This window comes from Tachysurus fulvidraco, chromosome 12 (genome assembly GCF_022655615.1).
Source record: "Tachysurus fulvidraco isolate hzauxx_2018 chromosome 12, HZAU_PFXX_2.0, whole genome shotgun sequence".
NCBI classification, from domain to species: Eukaryota; Metazoa; Chordata; class Actinopteri; order Siluriformes; family Bagridae; genus Tachysurus; species Tachysurus fulvidraco.
The window spans coordinates 121375-136374 of NC_062529.1; the positions used below are offsets into that span (position 1 = coordinate 121375).

The 15000-nt window shown below is 46.1% G+C and overlaps 2 protein-coding genes across 6 annotated transcripts in view; one reads left to right on the forward strand and one right to left on the reverse strand.

The window, feature by feature from the left end:
• Positions 1–6796, reverse strand: part of smyd3 (SET and MYND domain containing 3) — a 21403-nt gene extending 14607 nt beyond the window's left edge. Inside the window, exon 1 of the mRNA XM_047821569.1 lies at positions 5952–6796. Within this exon, the coding sequence (XP_047677525.1) occupies positions 5952–6100 (149 nt within the window). The 5' untranslated portion in view covers positions 6101–6796. The remainder of the gene's footprint in view (positions 1–5951) is intronic.
• tfb2m (transcription factor B2, mitochondrial) overlaps positions 4277–15000 on the forward strand; it is a 10808-nt gene continuing 84 nt past the window's right edge. Inside the window, exons 1-9 of one of the 5 annotated variants that reach the window (XM_027139825.2) lie at positions 4277–4298; positions 8871–9282; positions 9904–9995; positions 10137–10290; positions 10544–10692; positions 11602–11691; positions 11836–11898; positions 12040–12191; positions 14308–15000. The exon at positions 14308–15000 is cut by the window's right edge and continues 84 nt beyond it. In XM_027139825.2, the coding sequence (XP_026995626.1) occupies positions 8880–9282; positions 9904–9995; positions 10137–10290; positions 10544–10692; positions 11602–11691; positions 11836–11898; positions 12040–12191; positions 14308–14497 (1293 nt within the window). In that variant the 5' untranslated portion in view covers positions 4277–4298; positions 8871–8879 and the 3' untranslated portion in view covers positions 14498–15000. Of the gene's footprint in view, positions 4299–7797; positions 7953–8863; positions 9283–9903; positions 9996–10136; positions 10291–10543; positions 10693–11601; positions 11692–11835; positions 11899–12039; positions 12192–14307 lie in introns of those variants that run through there. The other 4 variants (XM_027139826.2, XM_027139818.2, XM_027139817.2 and 1 more) reach the window with 4 other exon arrangements.

The window sequence follows — 15000 nt, forward strand, 5'->3', positions numbered from 1 at the left end:
GAGAGAGAGAGAGAGAGAGAGAGAGAGAGAGAGAGAGAGAGAGAGAGAGAGAATCATGAAATTCCCAATTCTATGCAAATTAGCTATATTAGGTCGTCTGGGTTCCTAAGGTGAAGGTCTGAAGGTTCCTGAACATTTCAGCTGTAAATCTTGAGCTGTATAATTTATCATCTGGGTTCTGAACCTGATGCAGCATCTGCTGGAGCTCCATGAGCACAAAGAGCCGTTTGTTTTAGGAGCAGAAATGAATGACTGATGATTTGTGGTGATTTCGAGACTTTTGCCCTTTGCCTTTCTGTAGACGTGAGTAAAGAGTTTGTGTCTTTCCTCCATCTGTTTCTCCATCAGTTCACTTTCACACTAATCACTCGGGATGAATTATTAATAACTGGGCTGGAGCTCAGAGCTGTGTGTGTGTGTGTGTGTGTGTGTCTGTGTGTGTGTGTCTGTCTGTGTGTGTGTGTGTCTGTGTCTGTCTGTGTGTGTGTGTCTGTGTCTGTGTGTGTGTGTGTCTGTGTCTGTCTGTGTGTCTGTCTGTGTGTCTGTCTGTGTGTCTGTGTGTGTGTGTCTGTCTGTGTGTGTGTGTGTCTGTGTCTGTCTGTGTGTGTGTGTCTGTGTCTGTGTGTGTGTGTGTCTGTGTCTGTCTGTGTGTCTGTCTGTGTGTCTGTCTGTGTGTGTGTGTCTGTGTGTGTGTGTGTCTGTGTGTGTGTCTGTGTGTGTCTGTGTGTCTGTCTGTCTGTGTGTCTGTCTGTGTGTGTGTGTCTGTGTGTGTGTGTGTGTCTGTGTGTCTGTGTCTGTGTGTGTGTGTCTGTGTGTGTCTGTGTGTGTGTGTGAGACGGAACAAACACTTTTATAAATTATAAACTGAGTGAATGGCTGCAAACACAGCAGATAAACGTGTGTGTGTGTGTGTGTGTGTGTGTGTGTGTGTGTGTGTGTGTGTGTGTGTGTGTGTGTCTGTGTCTGTGTGTGTCTGTGTGTGTGTCTGTCTGTGTGTGTGTCTGTGTGTGTGTGTCTGTGTGTGTGTGTGTGTGTGTGAGACGGAACAAACACTTTTATAAATTATAAACGGAGTGAATGGCTGCAAACACAGCAGATAAATGTGTGTGTGTCTGTGTGTGTGTGTGTGTGTGTGTGTGTCTGTGTGTGTGTGTCTGTGTGTGTCTGTGTGTGTGTGTGAGACGGAACAAACACTTTTATAAATTATAAACTGAGTGAATGGCTGCAAACACAGCAGATAAACGTGTGTGTGTGTGTGTGTGTGTGTGTGTGTGTGTGTGTGTGTGTGTGTGTGTGTGTGTGTCTGTGTGTGTGTGTGTCTGTGTCTGTGTGTGTGTGTGTCTGTGTCTGTGTGTGTGTCTGTCTGTGTGTGTGTCTGTGTGTGTGTGTGTGTGTGTGTGTGTGTGTGTGTGTGTGTGTGTGTGTGTGTGTGTGTGTGTGTGAGACGGAACAAACACTTTTATAAATTATAAACGGAGTGAATGGCTGCAAACACAGCAGATAAATGTGTGTGTGTCTGTGTGTGTGTGTGTGTGTGTGTGTGTGTGTGTGTCTGTGTGTGTGTGTGTGTGTGTGTGTGTGTGTCTGTGTGTGTGTCTGTGTGTGTGTCTGTGTGTGTGTGTGTGTGTAACAAAAATGATGAACACTAAAACCCCAAACCCTGAAACTTTCTGTTACACTTCTGCCTTTCATTTGATTTGCATTTATAATGATGTAAAATAGGGTCACGGTGTCTTAGTGGGTAGCACGTTCACCTCACACCACCAGGGTCGAGGTTCGATTCCCGCCTCCTTGTCCATAGTGTGTGTGTGTGTGTGTGAGTGAATGAGAGTGTGTGTGTGCCCTGTGATGGGTTGGCACTGCAGGGTGTATCCTGCCTCGATGCCCGATGACGTCTGAGATAGACACAGGCTCCCCGTGACCCGAGAAGTTCGGATAAGTGGTAGGAGATGAATGAATGAAAGATTTATAATCCTTCTCTCTCTCTCTCTCTCTCTCTCTCTCTCTCTCTCTCTCTGTGTTTATAATGATTTTTAATCGTAGATGAAGATGAAGGTCTCTTTTCAGTCAGTTTCCTCTCCACTCTTCCTCATGTCATCGCGTCATCACCTCTGATTCACTCATTAGTGATTATTTATATCCTGTATTTACATCTGTGAAGTTTCTCTGTGACAAAAAGTTCACTGTTAAAGTCACAAATAAAATACAATGGAATTTAACTGAACTGAGATTTTATATTTAAATGTGGGTTGGGCTTAATAATAATAATAATAATAATAATAATAATAATAATAATAATAATCATGAATAATAATAATAATAATAATAATAATAATAATAATAATAATCATGAATAATAATCATGAATAATAATAATAATAATAATAATAATAATAATAATAATAATAATAATAATAATAATAATAATCATGAATAATAATAATAATAATCATGAATAATAATAATAATAATAATAATAATAATAATAATAATAATAATAATAATAATAATAATAATCTGGTCTGTATAAAAGCTCATCAGTGTGTAACAGAGAAACACACCAGTCCTTTTTTTAAACCTGGTCCACAGATCAAATGCAGCTCAAATTATCTCCAGGGATTAAAGCGAGAGAAGAAGAACAGAAGTTTTATGGACAGAAACCAGCGTTCAGGACCTGAGGACGAGTCGAGAGTCACTGAGATACTCAATAATCCTGATAATGAGGAAGCTGCTGGAGCTCGAAGGAGTCCAACACACACTAATGACCCAGAACCTCAGTGCAGCATGGAGGGAGATGATACAGTACACACACACACACACACACACACACACACTCACACACACACACACACACACACACACACACACACACACACACACACACACACACATACACACGCACACACACATTTTTTTACTCTGGTGTTTATCTAAATGCTGTTATTAATCTTCTGTCCTTGTGTAAAAGGTAAAAACTGCAGCAACAGACGACGCTGATCGACTCGACGAACAAATTAACTGGAACAAAGTGAGTCAGAGCGGAGACGTGGAATTGTCCCTCAGAAGGGTGTCAGAGGACAGAGGAGACACAACCGTGAAGAAGAAAAGGATCAATGATTATAAACCGAGAGAAGACGAGCAAGGACAAAGGCCTGACACTAACAGGAGGTCATAACAGGAAAAGACTCCCAGGGATAACAGCTATAAGTGCTAATAACCTTCATCCTTATTTTTGTCCTTCACGTAACGTCTTCATTACAATCACTTCACTAAAAATCACAACAAAGATATTTAATTATCTCTAATTAGTTAATTAAAATATTCAGGATGAGCAGGAAGACGGTGATGAAGACAATGAGGAAGACGGTGATGAAGACAATGAGGAAGACGGTGATGAAGACAATGAGGAAGACGGTGATGAAGACAATGAGGAAGATGGTGATGAAGACAATGAGGAAGATGGTGATGAAGACAATGAGGAAGATGGTGATGAAGACAATGAGGAGGACGGTGATGAAGATGATAATGAGGATGGTGATGATGAAGAAGATGAGGAGGGAAGTGATGATGATGAGGAGAATGTATCAACACAACTCTGAGACACTCGATATATAAAACATGACTGTTGTGTATTATATTATAAAAATTGTCAATATAACATTAAAAATCTTAATATATTGATGAGGACATACTCTGTGTGTGTGTGTGTGTGTGTGTGTGTGTGTGTGTGTGTGTGTGTGTGTGTGTGTGTGTGTGTGTGTGTCTGTGTGTGTGTGTGTGTCTGTGTGTGTATGTATGTGTGTGTGTGTGTGTGTGTATGTGTGTGTCTGTGTATGTGTGTGTGTCTATGTGTGTGTGTGTATGTGTGTGTGTGTGTGTGTATGTGTGTGTCTGTGTATGTGTGTGTGTCTATGTGTGTGTGTGTCTATGCTTTAAGCGACTCTCTAATTTAAACTCCACACACTCATTAGTGCTCCTTAGAAGTAAACAAAATGCGAACGAGCCACAATTACACTGTACTTTGATCTTACACTCACTTCCTCTAGACAGACACACACACACACACACACACACACACACACTTTCTGTCTAATTTTATTCCTGTTCATTAGGCTTCATATTACTGAGCAAACCAACTGGGGCACTTCCTGTCACCTGGGGTTAGGGTTAGGGACATAGATATCTACACCTAGATGTCGCCTTGGGGTCCTAAACATGCGTCAAACCCGCCGCCATCTTTATACGGTGCTGTTGGACTTTAAACACAAGGAGCAGACAGAAGGGATTACATCACACAGGTCAGAATGTGTTTATGGTGATTAATGGTAGGAAATTAGATTTCTGGTTCTGTTGGTTTGTTTCAGTCCTAGTTTAATGACCACAGCTGATCCATGTTAGTGCTCCATGTTAGTTACCCATTACGGTGTGACAGTGAGGGGGCAACAGACAATGTGTGTAGATTCTGAAGCTCTTAATAAGGACATTAACAATTAACCCATGTTGTTTTTATTAAAGGTGAAGACCGAACTTTACGTGTTCTGTAAGTTTCCCTTATCTAACAGTTTATTAGCTTAACACAAGCAGGATGCTCTTTTATCCTGACTTCACTTAAGGACGTCAGGTCAGTCAGGACCACTTGAGTCAAAATAAAGACAATTCTTTGACATATTTAAATTTTTTATTTGCAAGCTTGATAAATTTACATTTAGCGGTTTGGCTCTGATCTGAGTTCCCCTTCCTTTTACTGAGCTCCATGAGCTAGTCAGGGAACAGCAGCAGCTTCTGGGGACAATCTCCCATTAACCCTTTGGAACGACTCAAACAACTAGAAAATGGCATTCATGACGATTTGTGGTGGTTTTATTTCCCTTTGCCCACATTGACGCTGGTACATTAAGGGGACGGGGTCCCTGTACCAAGATGGCGGCTCTATCGGCGCATTCGTTCCCATGTACTGCCGAATACAAGGCGACGTCTAGTGTAGATATATGGGTTAGGGTCACCTGGGGCACTCCCTGTCACACGGGGGTCACCTGGGGCACTCCCTGTCACACGGGGGTCACCTGGGGCACTCCCTGTCACACGGGGTTAGGGTCACCTGGGGCACTTCCTGTCACACGGGGGTCACCTGGGGCACTCCCTGTCACACGGGGGTCACCTGGGGCACTTCCTGTCACACGGGGTTAGGGTCACCTCGGGCACTTCCTGTCACACGGGGTTAGGGTCACCTGGGGCACTCCCTGTCACACGGGGTTAGGGTCACCTGGGGCACTTCCTGTCACACGGGGTTAGGGTCACCTGGGGCACTCCCTGTCACACGGGGTTAGGGTCACCTGGGGCACTCCCTGTCACACGGGGTTAGGGTCACCTGGGGCACTTCCTGTCACACGGGGTTAGGGTCACCTGGGGCACTCCCTGTCACACGGGGTTAGGGTCACCTGGGGCACTTCCTGTCACACGGGGTTAGGGTCACCTGGGGCACTCCCTGTCACACGGGGTTAGGGTCACCTGGGGCACTCCCTGTCACACGGGGTTAGGGTCACCTGGGGCACTCTCTGTCACACGGGGGTCACCTGGGGCACTCCCTGTCACACGGGGGTCACCTGGGGCACTTCCTGTCACACGGGGTTAGGGTCACCTCGGGCACTTCCTGTCACACGGGGTTAGGGTCACCTGGGGCACTCCCTGTCACACGGGGTTAGGGTCACCTGGGGCACTTCCTGTCACACGGGGTTAGGGTCACCTGGGGCACTAATAAATACTACTGTATTTTATAATATACTGACTTTATTACATGATTATCTGACAGTAAATGAGGTGAGTCACCTGGGGCACTTCCTGTCACCTGGGGCACTTCCTGTCACCTGGGGCACTTCTAAATACTCCTGTATTTAATACTAAACAGACTTTATTACATGATTATCCGACAGTAAATGAGGTGAAGCACTCACTTGCTGAGACACGACTGGCAGGTGGAGTTTAAAGACTTTTCGGAGACACAGAACACAAACGGTTCTGTAGAATAAATCTTTTGTCCCGCTTTCATTTCTCTCGCAGCTCGTAAACCGTTTCCTTTCTCAGGACTGAAGAAACGCTCCATCTTAAACAGCACGTTACTGCTGTGTGTCCCCGCCACGGGCTCGGTCACATTCACTAACCTGTTACACACCAAGGGCACTTAGTAGGGCGCTAAGAGCTGCCGCTCATCATTAAGGTCAAAGTGCACTAGGAAGTGAGCGGACATCCGATTGGTAACTTCAGCATGGCGACTTTTAGACACTCAACATTGCGCTCATTTTATGCATAAAACACAGACGATCTGTTGACACGGATATAAATAACATTTTTATTGTATTTTAATGCTTTTATTTAAAGAACACTGAAACTTTTAACATATACAAAAACCTAAAAAATTACGTATGCGCATATTCGGATTAGACGACATAATGCTGACTGTCGCACAATGATGACGCACATTGAGTGCGCCATATTAGCCAAAAGTTTTGTGGACTGTTTCTTTCCTACCCGTTTTCCGACCGAGATCCCGCCTCTTACTCTGATTGGTCAACAGCTCGTACGTTCGCAACAGATTGTGGCTGTGTTCTAAATATCACGAGTTTTAAAATCATCTGGAAACGTGATCGGTTTGTAAATGTTACGTTTTATACGTGATGTACAACACGTTAAATTTAAGCTTTCCACAAAAAAACACGTGACTTTAAAAATGATTACAAACATAAATAGCTCTTAAGGAGATACTTCATCAGTCCTGATGTTCTACACGTGGGTGGAGTCTCATCTCCCAGTGTTCATCTGTCCTGATGTTCTACACGTGGGTGGAGTCTCATCTCCCAGTGTTCATCAGTCCTGATGTTCTACACGTGGGTGGAGTCTCATCTCCCAGTTGTTCATCTGTCCTGATGTTCTACACGTGGGTGGAGTCTCATCTCCCAGTTGTTCATCTGTCCTGATGTTCTACACGTGGGTGGAGTCTCATCTCCCAGTTGTTCATCAGTCCTGATGTTCTACACGTGGGTGGAGTCTCATCTCCCAGTGTTCATCAGTCCTGATGTTCTACACGTGGGTGGAGTCTCATCTCCCAGTGTTCATCAGTCCTGATGTTCTACACGTGGGTGGAGTCTCATCTCCCAGTGTTCATCAGTCCTGATGTTCTACACGTGGGTGGAGTCTCATCTCCCAGTGTTCATCAGTCCTGATGTTCTACACGTGGGTGGAGTCTCATCTCCCAGTTGTTCATCAGTCCTGATGTTCTACACGTGGGTGGAGTCTCATCTCCCAGTTGTTCATCTGTCCTGATGTTCTACACGTGGGTGGAGTCTCATCTCCCAGTGTTCATCTGTCCTGATGTTCTACACGTGGGTGGAGTCTCATCTCCCAGTGTTCATCTGTCCTGATGTTCTACACGTGGGTGGAGTCTCATCTCCCAGTTGTTCATCAGTCCTGATGTTCTACACGTGGGTGGAGTCTCATCTCCCAGTGTTCATCTGTCCTGATGTTCTACACCTACAGTGGTCACCCTGCCAGGGATTGATCTTCATGGTCATCAGTGTCTCATGTTGTGTATGAAGCCGCCCAGCTGTTTGTTCTGGTCTTCAGTAACTAGTACAGAATTCGTTTCGGTCTTTTAAAGCGTTGTTGCTCTAAACTCCTCAGGCACATAATCATCTTATTATATTGTATAATAATATTTATCATGTTATATAAAATAATCTTATTTTATATAAAACACCATAAATATGGACTGAGGGAGTGAACGCGGCCAGCAGAGTGGGCGTGGCCTGTCAGAATACGGGTGGGAAAACGTCTTCCTCCACGCGCGTGTTCAATGTCACATTACAGTGTTTGTGGAGGTAAAGAAATGAAGTGACTTTGTGATCTTCACACCGCTGTGTTCACCATCAGGGTTCACCATCAGGGTTCACCATCAGCAGGTCGGAGTTTTAATATTAATATTATTATTATTATTATTGTTAGCTTACAGGCTAGCTTAGCTACACGGGTAATTAGCTAATGTCAGAGTCTCATATTTACATTACAATATGTTAATAATGTTCTTATATTATAACGTTAATGTAATTATACAGCGTGTAAAGTTCCGTCATCAGTTTAATTCTGATAGATAAGTCACGTGCAGCTTTAATGTCAATAATAAAGTCATTTAATGTCATTTTAGACTCAGTGTAGTACAGATGTGAACACGTGACCCGGTGACCATGTGTCCATGTGACCATGTGTCCACGTGACTGTGTCCACGTGCCCCAGTCCCAGTGTCCACATGGGGGATGTGGTAGCTCAGTGGTTAAGGTGTTGGGCTACTGATCAGAAGGTCACAGGTTTGAACCCCAGGTCCACCAAGCTGCCACTGCTGGGCCCCTGAGCAAGGCCCTTAGCCCTCAGTTGCTTAGTTGTAAGTCACCCTGGATAAGGGTGTCTGCTAAATGCTGTAAATGTAATGTGACCATGTGTCCCTGTGTCCACGTGCCCCAGTCCATGTGTCCCTGTGTCCATGTGCCCCTCTCCATGTGTCCCTGTGTCCACGTGCCCCAGTCCCTGTGTCCATGTGCCCCTCTCCATGTGTCCCTGTGTCCAAGTGTCCCTGTGTCCAAGTGTCCCTGTGTCCACGTGTCCACGTGCCCCTGTCCATGTGTCCCTGTGTGCACGTGTCCCTGCCCCTGTGACTCTGTGCAGTATTATAAACATCATGGTGAAGAGAAGAAATGATTTATTACTAACATTATATTCATATTACAGAACAAACACTGTGTTGCTATAGAAACATGAGGACAAAAAGATTAAACATTAATCATGAATTCATATCTTTAACACCCCCCACCCCTCCCCCAAGGTAGTGGTCCATCATGTCCCTGTGTGGAAACAGCAGGGTTCTCGTGCGGTCTGTGTGGGTTCTGTTAGCCCCGCCCACAGTGTGGCGCTCTCTCTCCACGTCAGCGTGTGTGTTCTCAGCGGGTGAGTGGAGGAGAACTTTGGTGGGTGGATGCAGGGTGGAGCCGGTGTCTCGCTCCTCAGGGAGAACGTGCAGGAATCTCTCGGCTGCCGCTGCCAACTTCCTTAATCAGCTCCGCCCCCTGAGTCGCTACGACCCTCTGGATCTGGGTGAGGTGGAGGAGAACACACGGAAGGCCCTCACCTGCAAACACCTACGGCGCTTCATCATCGACCCCGAGCTGGCACGCGTGGTCACGGAGCACCTCACACCTGACATAGACGAGGGCAAGGCTGTCATATTCGAGTGCAACCCAGGTGTGTGTGTGTGTGGTGTGTGTGTGTGTTTGAGTGTGTGCCTGAGTGGGTGACCGGGTGTGTTGTGTTGTGTTGTGTTGGTGTTTTGTTGTGTGGTGTGGTGTGTGGTGTGCTGTGTTGTGGTGTGGTGTGTGTTGTGTTGTGTTGTGTGGTGTGGTGTGGTGTGTTGTGTGGTGTGTTGTGGTGTGGTGTGTGTTGTGTTGTGTTGTGTTGTGTGGTGTGGTGTGGTGTGTTGTGTGGTGTGTTGTGTGTTGTGTGTTGTGTGGTGTGTTGTGTTGTGTGTTGTGTGGTGTGTTGTGTGGTGTGTTGTGTGGTGTGTTGTGTGTTGTGTGGTGTGTTGTGTGTTGTGTGGTGTGTTGTGTGGTGTGTTGTGTTGTGTGTTGTGTTGGTGTGTTGTGTGCTGTGCTGTGGTGTGTGGTGTGTGTTGTGTTGTGTTGTGGTGTGTGTTGTGTTGTGTTGTGTTGTGGTGTGGTGTGTGTTTTCTGTAGCTGTGAAACATTTTATTTCACTGTGTACTGCATCAGCTACAGGACTGAAAAGAAAAAGTGTGTGTGTGTGTGTGTGTGTGTGTGTGTGTGTGTGTGTGTGTGTGTGTGTGTGTGTGTGTGTGTGTGTGTGTAGGACCGGGTGTGTTAACCCGCACACTGCTGAACTGTGGAGCTCACAGAGTGGTGGCGCTGGAGAGTGATAAATCCTTCCTCCCTGAGCTGCAGGTAAACATCACACTCATCACCTCCTTAACACCACGACCCTCATTACATGTTTGTTACACTGTTACTATAACACTGTGTGTGTGTGTGTGTGTGTGTGTGTGTGTGTGTGTGTGTGTGTGTGTGTGTGTGTGTGTGTGTTAGGAGTTGGAGTCTAAGTTGGATGGACAGTTGCAGGTTGTTCACTGTGATTTCTTTAAGCTGGATCCCATAGGTCAGGGCAGCATGAAGCCTCCAGCCATGTTCTCAGAGAAACTCTTCACCCATCTTGGGATCTCTGAGGTGCCATGGACAGCAGGTGTGTGTGTGTGTGTGTGTGTGTGTGTGTGTGTGTGTGTGTGTGTGTGTGTGTGTCACCTCCAGCCAGTTTAAGTCACAGAACACACCTCCGTAGCTTGAGATTTCTACTCGTCAGATCAGTAAAAACTCAGCAGTGTTTATTTCTCTGTAACTGAACTGTAATGTTTATTAAACACACACAGCTTCAGACCAACAACACGTGTGTGTGTGTGTGTGTGTGTGTGTGTGTGTGTGTGTGTGTGTGTGTTCAGACGTGCTGGTGAAGGTGGTGGGGATTTTCTCTCAGAGGAACGAGAGGAACATGTTATGGAAACTTGTCTACGCTCTGTACGAACGCCTGTCTGTGTTCCGCTACGGGCGAGTGGAGCTCATCATGTTCATCAGTGAGAGAGAGTACACTGTAAGTGTCTGTCTGTCTGTCTGTCTGTCTGTCTGTCTGTCTGTTCACCTGTCTGTCTGTCTGTCCGTCTGTCTGTTCACCTGTCTGTCCGTCTGTTCACCTGTCTGTCTGTCTGTCTGTCTGTCTGTTCACCTGTCTGTCTGTCTGTCCGTCTGTTCACCTGTCTGTCTGTTCAGCTGTCTGTCTGTCTGTCTGTTCATCTGTCTGTCTGTTCACCTGTCTGTCTGTCTGTCTGTTCACCTGTCTGTCTGTTCACCTGTCTGTCTGTCTGTCTGTTCACCTGTCTGTCTGTCTGTCCGTCTGTTCACCTGTCTGTCTGTCTGTCTATTCACCTGTCTGTCTGTCTTTCTGTCTGTTCACCTGTCTGTCTGTCTGTTCATCTGTCTGTCTGTTCACCTGTCTGTCTGTCTGTCTGTTCACCTGTCTGTCTGTCTGTCTGTTCACCTGTCTGTCTGTCTGTCTGTTCACCTGTCTGTCTGTCTGTCCGTCTGTTCACCTGTCTGTCTGTCTGTCTATTCACCTGTCTGTCTGTCTTTCTGTCTGTTCACCTGTCTGTCTGTCTGTCTGTCTGTCTGTTCACCTGTCTGTCTGTTCATTAACCTGTTTGTTTGTCTCTCTGTTAATTCACCTGTCTGTTTGTCTGTCTGTCTGTTCACCTGTCTGTCTGTTCACCTGTGTGTCTGTTTGTTTGTCTGTCTGTCTGTTCACCTTTCTGTCTGTTCACCTGTCTGTCTGTTCACCTGTCTGTCTGTCAGTTCTTTATCTTCTCTCTTACCATTTCAACTCAGCTCTTCTTAAATAAATCCTCAGAATATTGTGTGTGTGTGTGTGTGTGCGCGTGTGTGCGCGCGTGTGTGTGTGTGTGTGTGTGCATGTGTGTGTGTGCGCGTGTGTGTGTGTGTGAGACAGAAGCTGGCAGCGAGACCTGGAGATTACAGGAACTATCAGGCCCTGAGTGCTCTGTGGCAGATGGCGTGTGATATTGAGCTGCTGCACCAGGTCTGTTTATTTACTGCTCTACAGTTCGTCTGAGCTCTTAATGACTAGTAACTTATAAAATGTACCATATTTTAATTGGTGTGTGTGTGTGTGTGTGTGTGTGTGTGTGTGTGTGTGTGTGTGTGTGTGTGTGTGTGTTATTAGGAACCTTGGTCTTCTTTTGTTACAGCATCAAAGCACGGAGGACCAGCAATCCCCAAGAGCACTGTGAGTGAACGTCTTCTTGTGATCCGCTGGTTACTGCACCATAATGTCACATCAGTGTTATTCACTTCTTGTACTGTACTACATTGTGTGTGTGTATGTGTGTGTGTGTGTGTGTGTGTGTGTGTGTGTGTGTGTCTCCAGCATGTTCCTAATGATCACCTGTGCTTGGTGAGGATCACTCCTCGTGAAGATTTCTTTTCCTCCTCCGTCACGCCCTTTAACAGCAGCACATTGGTGATGATGGTCAAACAGTGTCTCATTAAACGCCGCTGCAGACTCATCGACAAGCTCAAGTACGTCCTCACACTCACACACACACACACACACTCACACACACACTCACACACACACACACACACACACTCACACACACACACACTCTCACACACACACACACACACACACACACACACACTCACACAGATGTGCTTCAACAGTAGACACTTTTAAATCAAGATTAAAAACACATCTGTTTAACTCTGCATTTACTGAATGAGCGCCGTGCTGCTTCACCCTGACTGTGCTGCTTCACCCTGACTGTGCTGCTTCTCACTGACTGTGCTGCTTCACACTGACTGTGCTGCTTCACCCTGACTGTGCTGCTTCACACTGACTGTGCTGCTTCTCACTGACTGTGCTGCTTCTCACTGACTGTGCTGCTTCACCCTGACTGTGCTGCTTCACACTGACTGTGCCGCTTCACACTGACTGTGCCGCTTCACCCTGACTGTGCCGCTTCACCCTGACTGTGCTGCTTCACACTGACTGTGCCGCTTCACCCTGACTGTGCCGCTTCACACTGACTGTGCCGCTTCACCCTGACTGTGCCGCTTCACACTGACTGTGCCGCTTCACCCTGACTGTGCCGCTTCACACTGACTGTGCCGCTTCACCCTGACTGTGCCGCTTCACACTGACTGTGCTGCTTCACCCTGACTGTGCTGCTTCACCCTGACTGTGCTGCTTCACCCTGACTGTCCTGCTTCACCCTGACTGTCCTGCTTCACACTGACTGTGCCGCTTCACCCTGACTGTGCCGCTTCACCCTGACTGTGCCGCTTCACCCTGACTGTACTGCTTCACACTGACTGTCCTGCTTCACACTGACTGTGCTGCTTCACCCTGACTGTGCTGCTTCACCCTGACTGTGCTGCTTCACCCTGACTGTGCTGCTTCACACTGACTGTGCTGCTTCACCCTGACTGTGCTGCTTCACCCTGACTGCACTTTTTATCTAAATCACTTTTACTCCTGTTTTATTCTTTTTAACAGATTTTAAACTTTTTATTAAAATCACATTTATTTTCTTTAATTGTTTTGTTTTTATTATGATTTTATTGTGTTTCTTATTTTTACGTATTTTTATTTATTTATTTTATTTTATTTATTTATTTTCTCTCTCTTATAAAATGTTTTGCTAATTTCTATTTCTATTCTATTCACTCTGAATGACCCGTGTGTGAAATGTGTTATACAAATAAACTTGCCTTGTGTTTTGTTTTGTCTGTCTGCACCGTCTCTCGTCTGTCTGCACCGTCTCGCGTCTGTCTGCACCGTCTCGCGTCTGTCTGCACCGTCTCTCGTCTGTCTGCACCGTCTCTCGTCTGTCTGCACCGTCTCTCGTCTGTCTGCACCGTCTCTCGTCTGTCTGCACCGTCTCGCGTCTGTCTGCACCGTCTCGCGTCTGTCTGCACCGTCTCTCGTCTGTCTGCACCGTCTCTCGTCTGTCTGCACCGTCTCTCGTCTGTCTGCACCGTCTCTCGTCTGTCTGCACCGTCTCGCGTCTGTCTGCACCGTCTCTCGTCTGTCTGCACCGTCTCTCGTCTGTCTGCACCGTCTCTCGTCTGTCTGCACCGTCTCTCGTCTGTCTGCACCGTCTCTCGTCTGTCTGCACCGTCTCTCGTCTGTCTGCACCGTCTCGCGTCTGTCTGCACCGTCTCGCGTCTGTCTGCACCGTCTCGCGTCTGTCTGCACCGTCTCGCGTCTGTCTGCACCGTCTCTCGTCTGTCTGCACCGTCTCTCGTCTGTCTGCACCGTCTCTCGTCTGTCTGCACCGTCTCGCGTCTGTCTGCACCGTCTCGCGTCTGTCTGCACCGTCTCTCGTCTGTCTGCACCGTCTCTCGTCTGTCTGCACCGTCTCGCGTCTGTCTGCACCGTCTCGCGTCTGTCTGTCATATATATCGTCAGATATATATATATATGGTTGAAATAACAATAAAATCTCCTTGACTCTTGACTACACACACACACACACACACACACACACTCACACACACACACACACACACACACACTCACACTGAATAGATCACTGAATAGATTGAAGTGGTATTTGTGATGACGACACCAGCGTTCCTCTCTCAGGGTTACTGTGTCATTGGTCTGATCCTCTGTTTGTTCTGGTTGCAGTTCTTGGAGTTCAGGCAGCGGCACAAACGTCCTGCTACAGATGGGTCTGTTTGAGGACGTGATGACGGGACAGATTTCACCGAGTGACTACAAACGTATGTTCGAGCTGATGGAGAAATCAGAGGAGTTCAGGCAGAGCTGGCTTTATGATGAGATCCTGGAGAACACCAAAAATACAGGCTGTGGATAAAACTGATAAAACACACTCACACACACACACACTCTCTCACACACACTCTCTCTCACACACACACACACACACACACACACTCTCTCACACACATACACTCACACATACACACACACTCTCTCTCACACACACACACTCTCTCACACACATACATTCACACATACATACACACACACACACTCACTCTCACACACACACACACACACTGTTGATTTATTATAACTTACAGTATAATTATAAGGTAAATATATGAATTAAATTGAAGGTTATTATTCAGTTTCATCTCATTTATATGAAACGGCACTGAACGTTTTACTGAAGTGTAAAATAATGTTAATGTGAAAACCTTCAGTAATGAAATTTAAAAACTTTTAAAACCAGCATCAGCAGCACTGTAGTATACTTTATAACTAATCCATCAGATTAGCATGATGTTAATCTGCATGTCTGAACTGAGTGATTTAATCTGTAATAATGATGTTTTCTGGATTTGTCTTTATTTA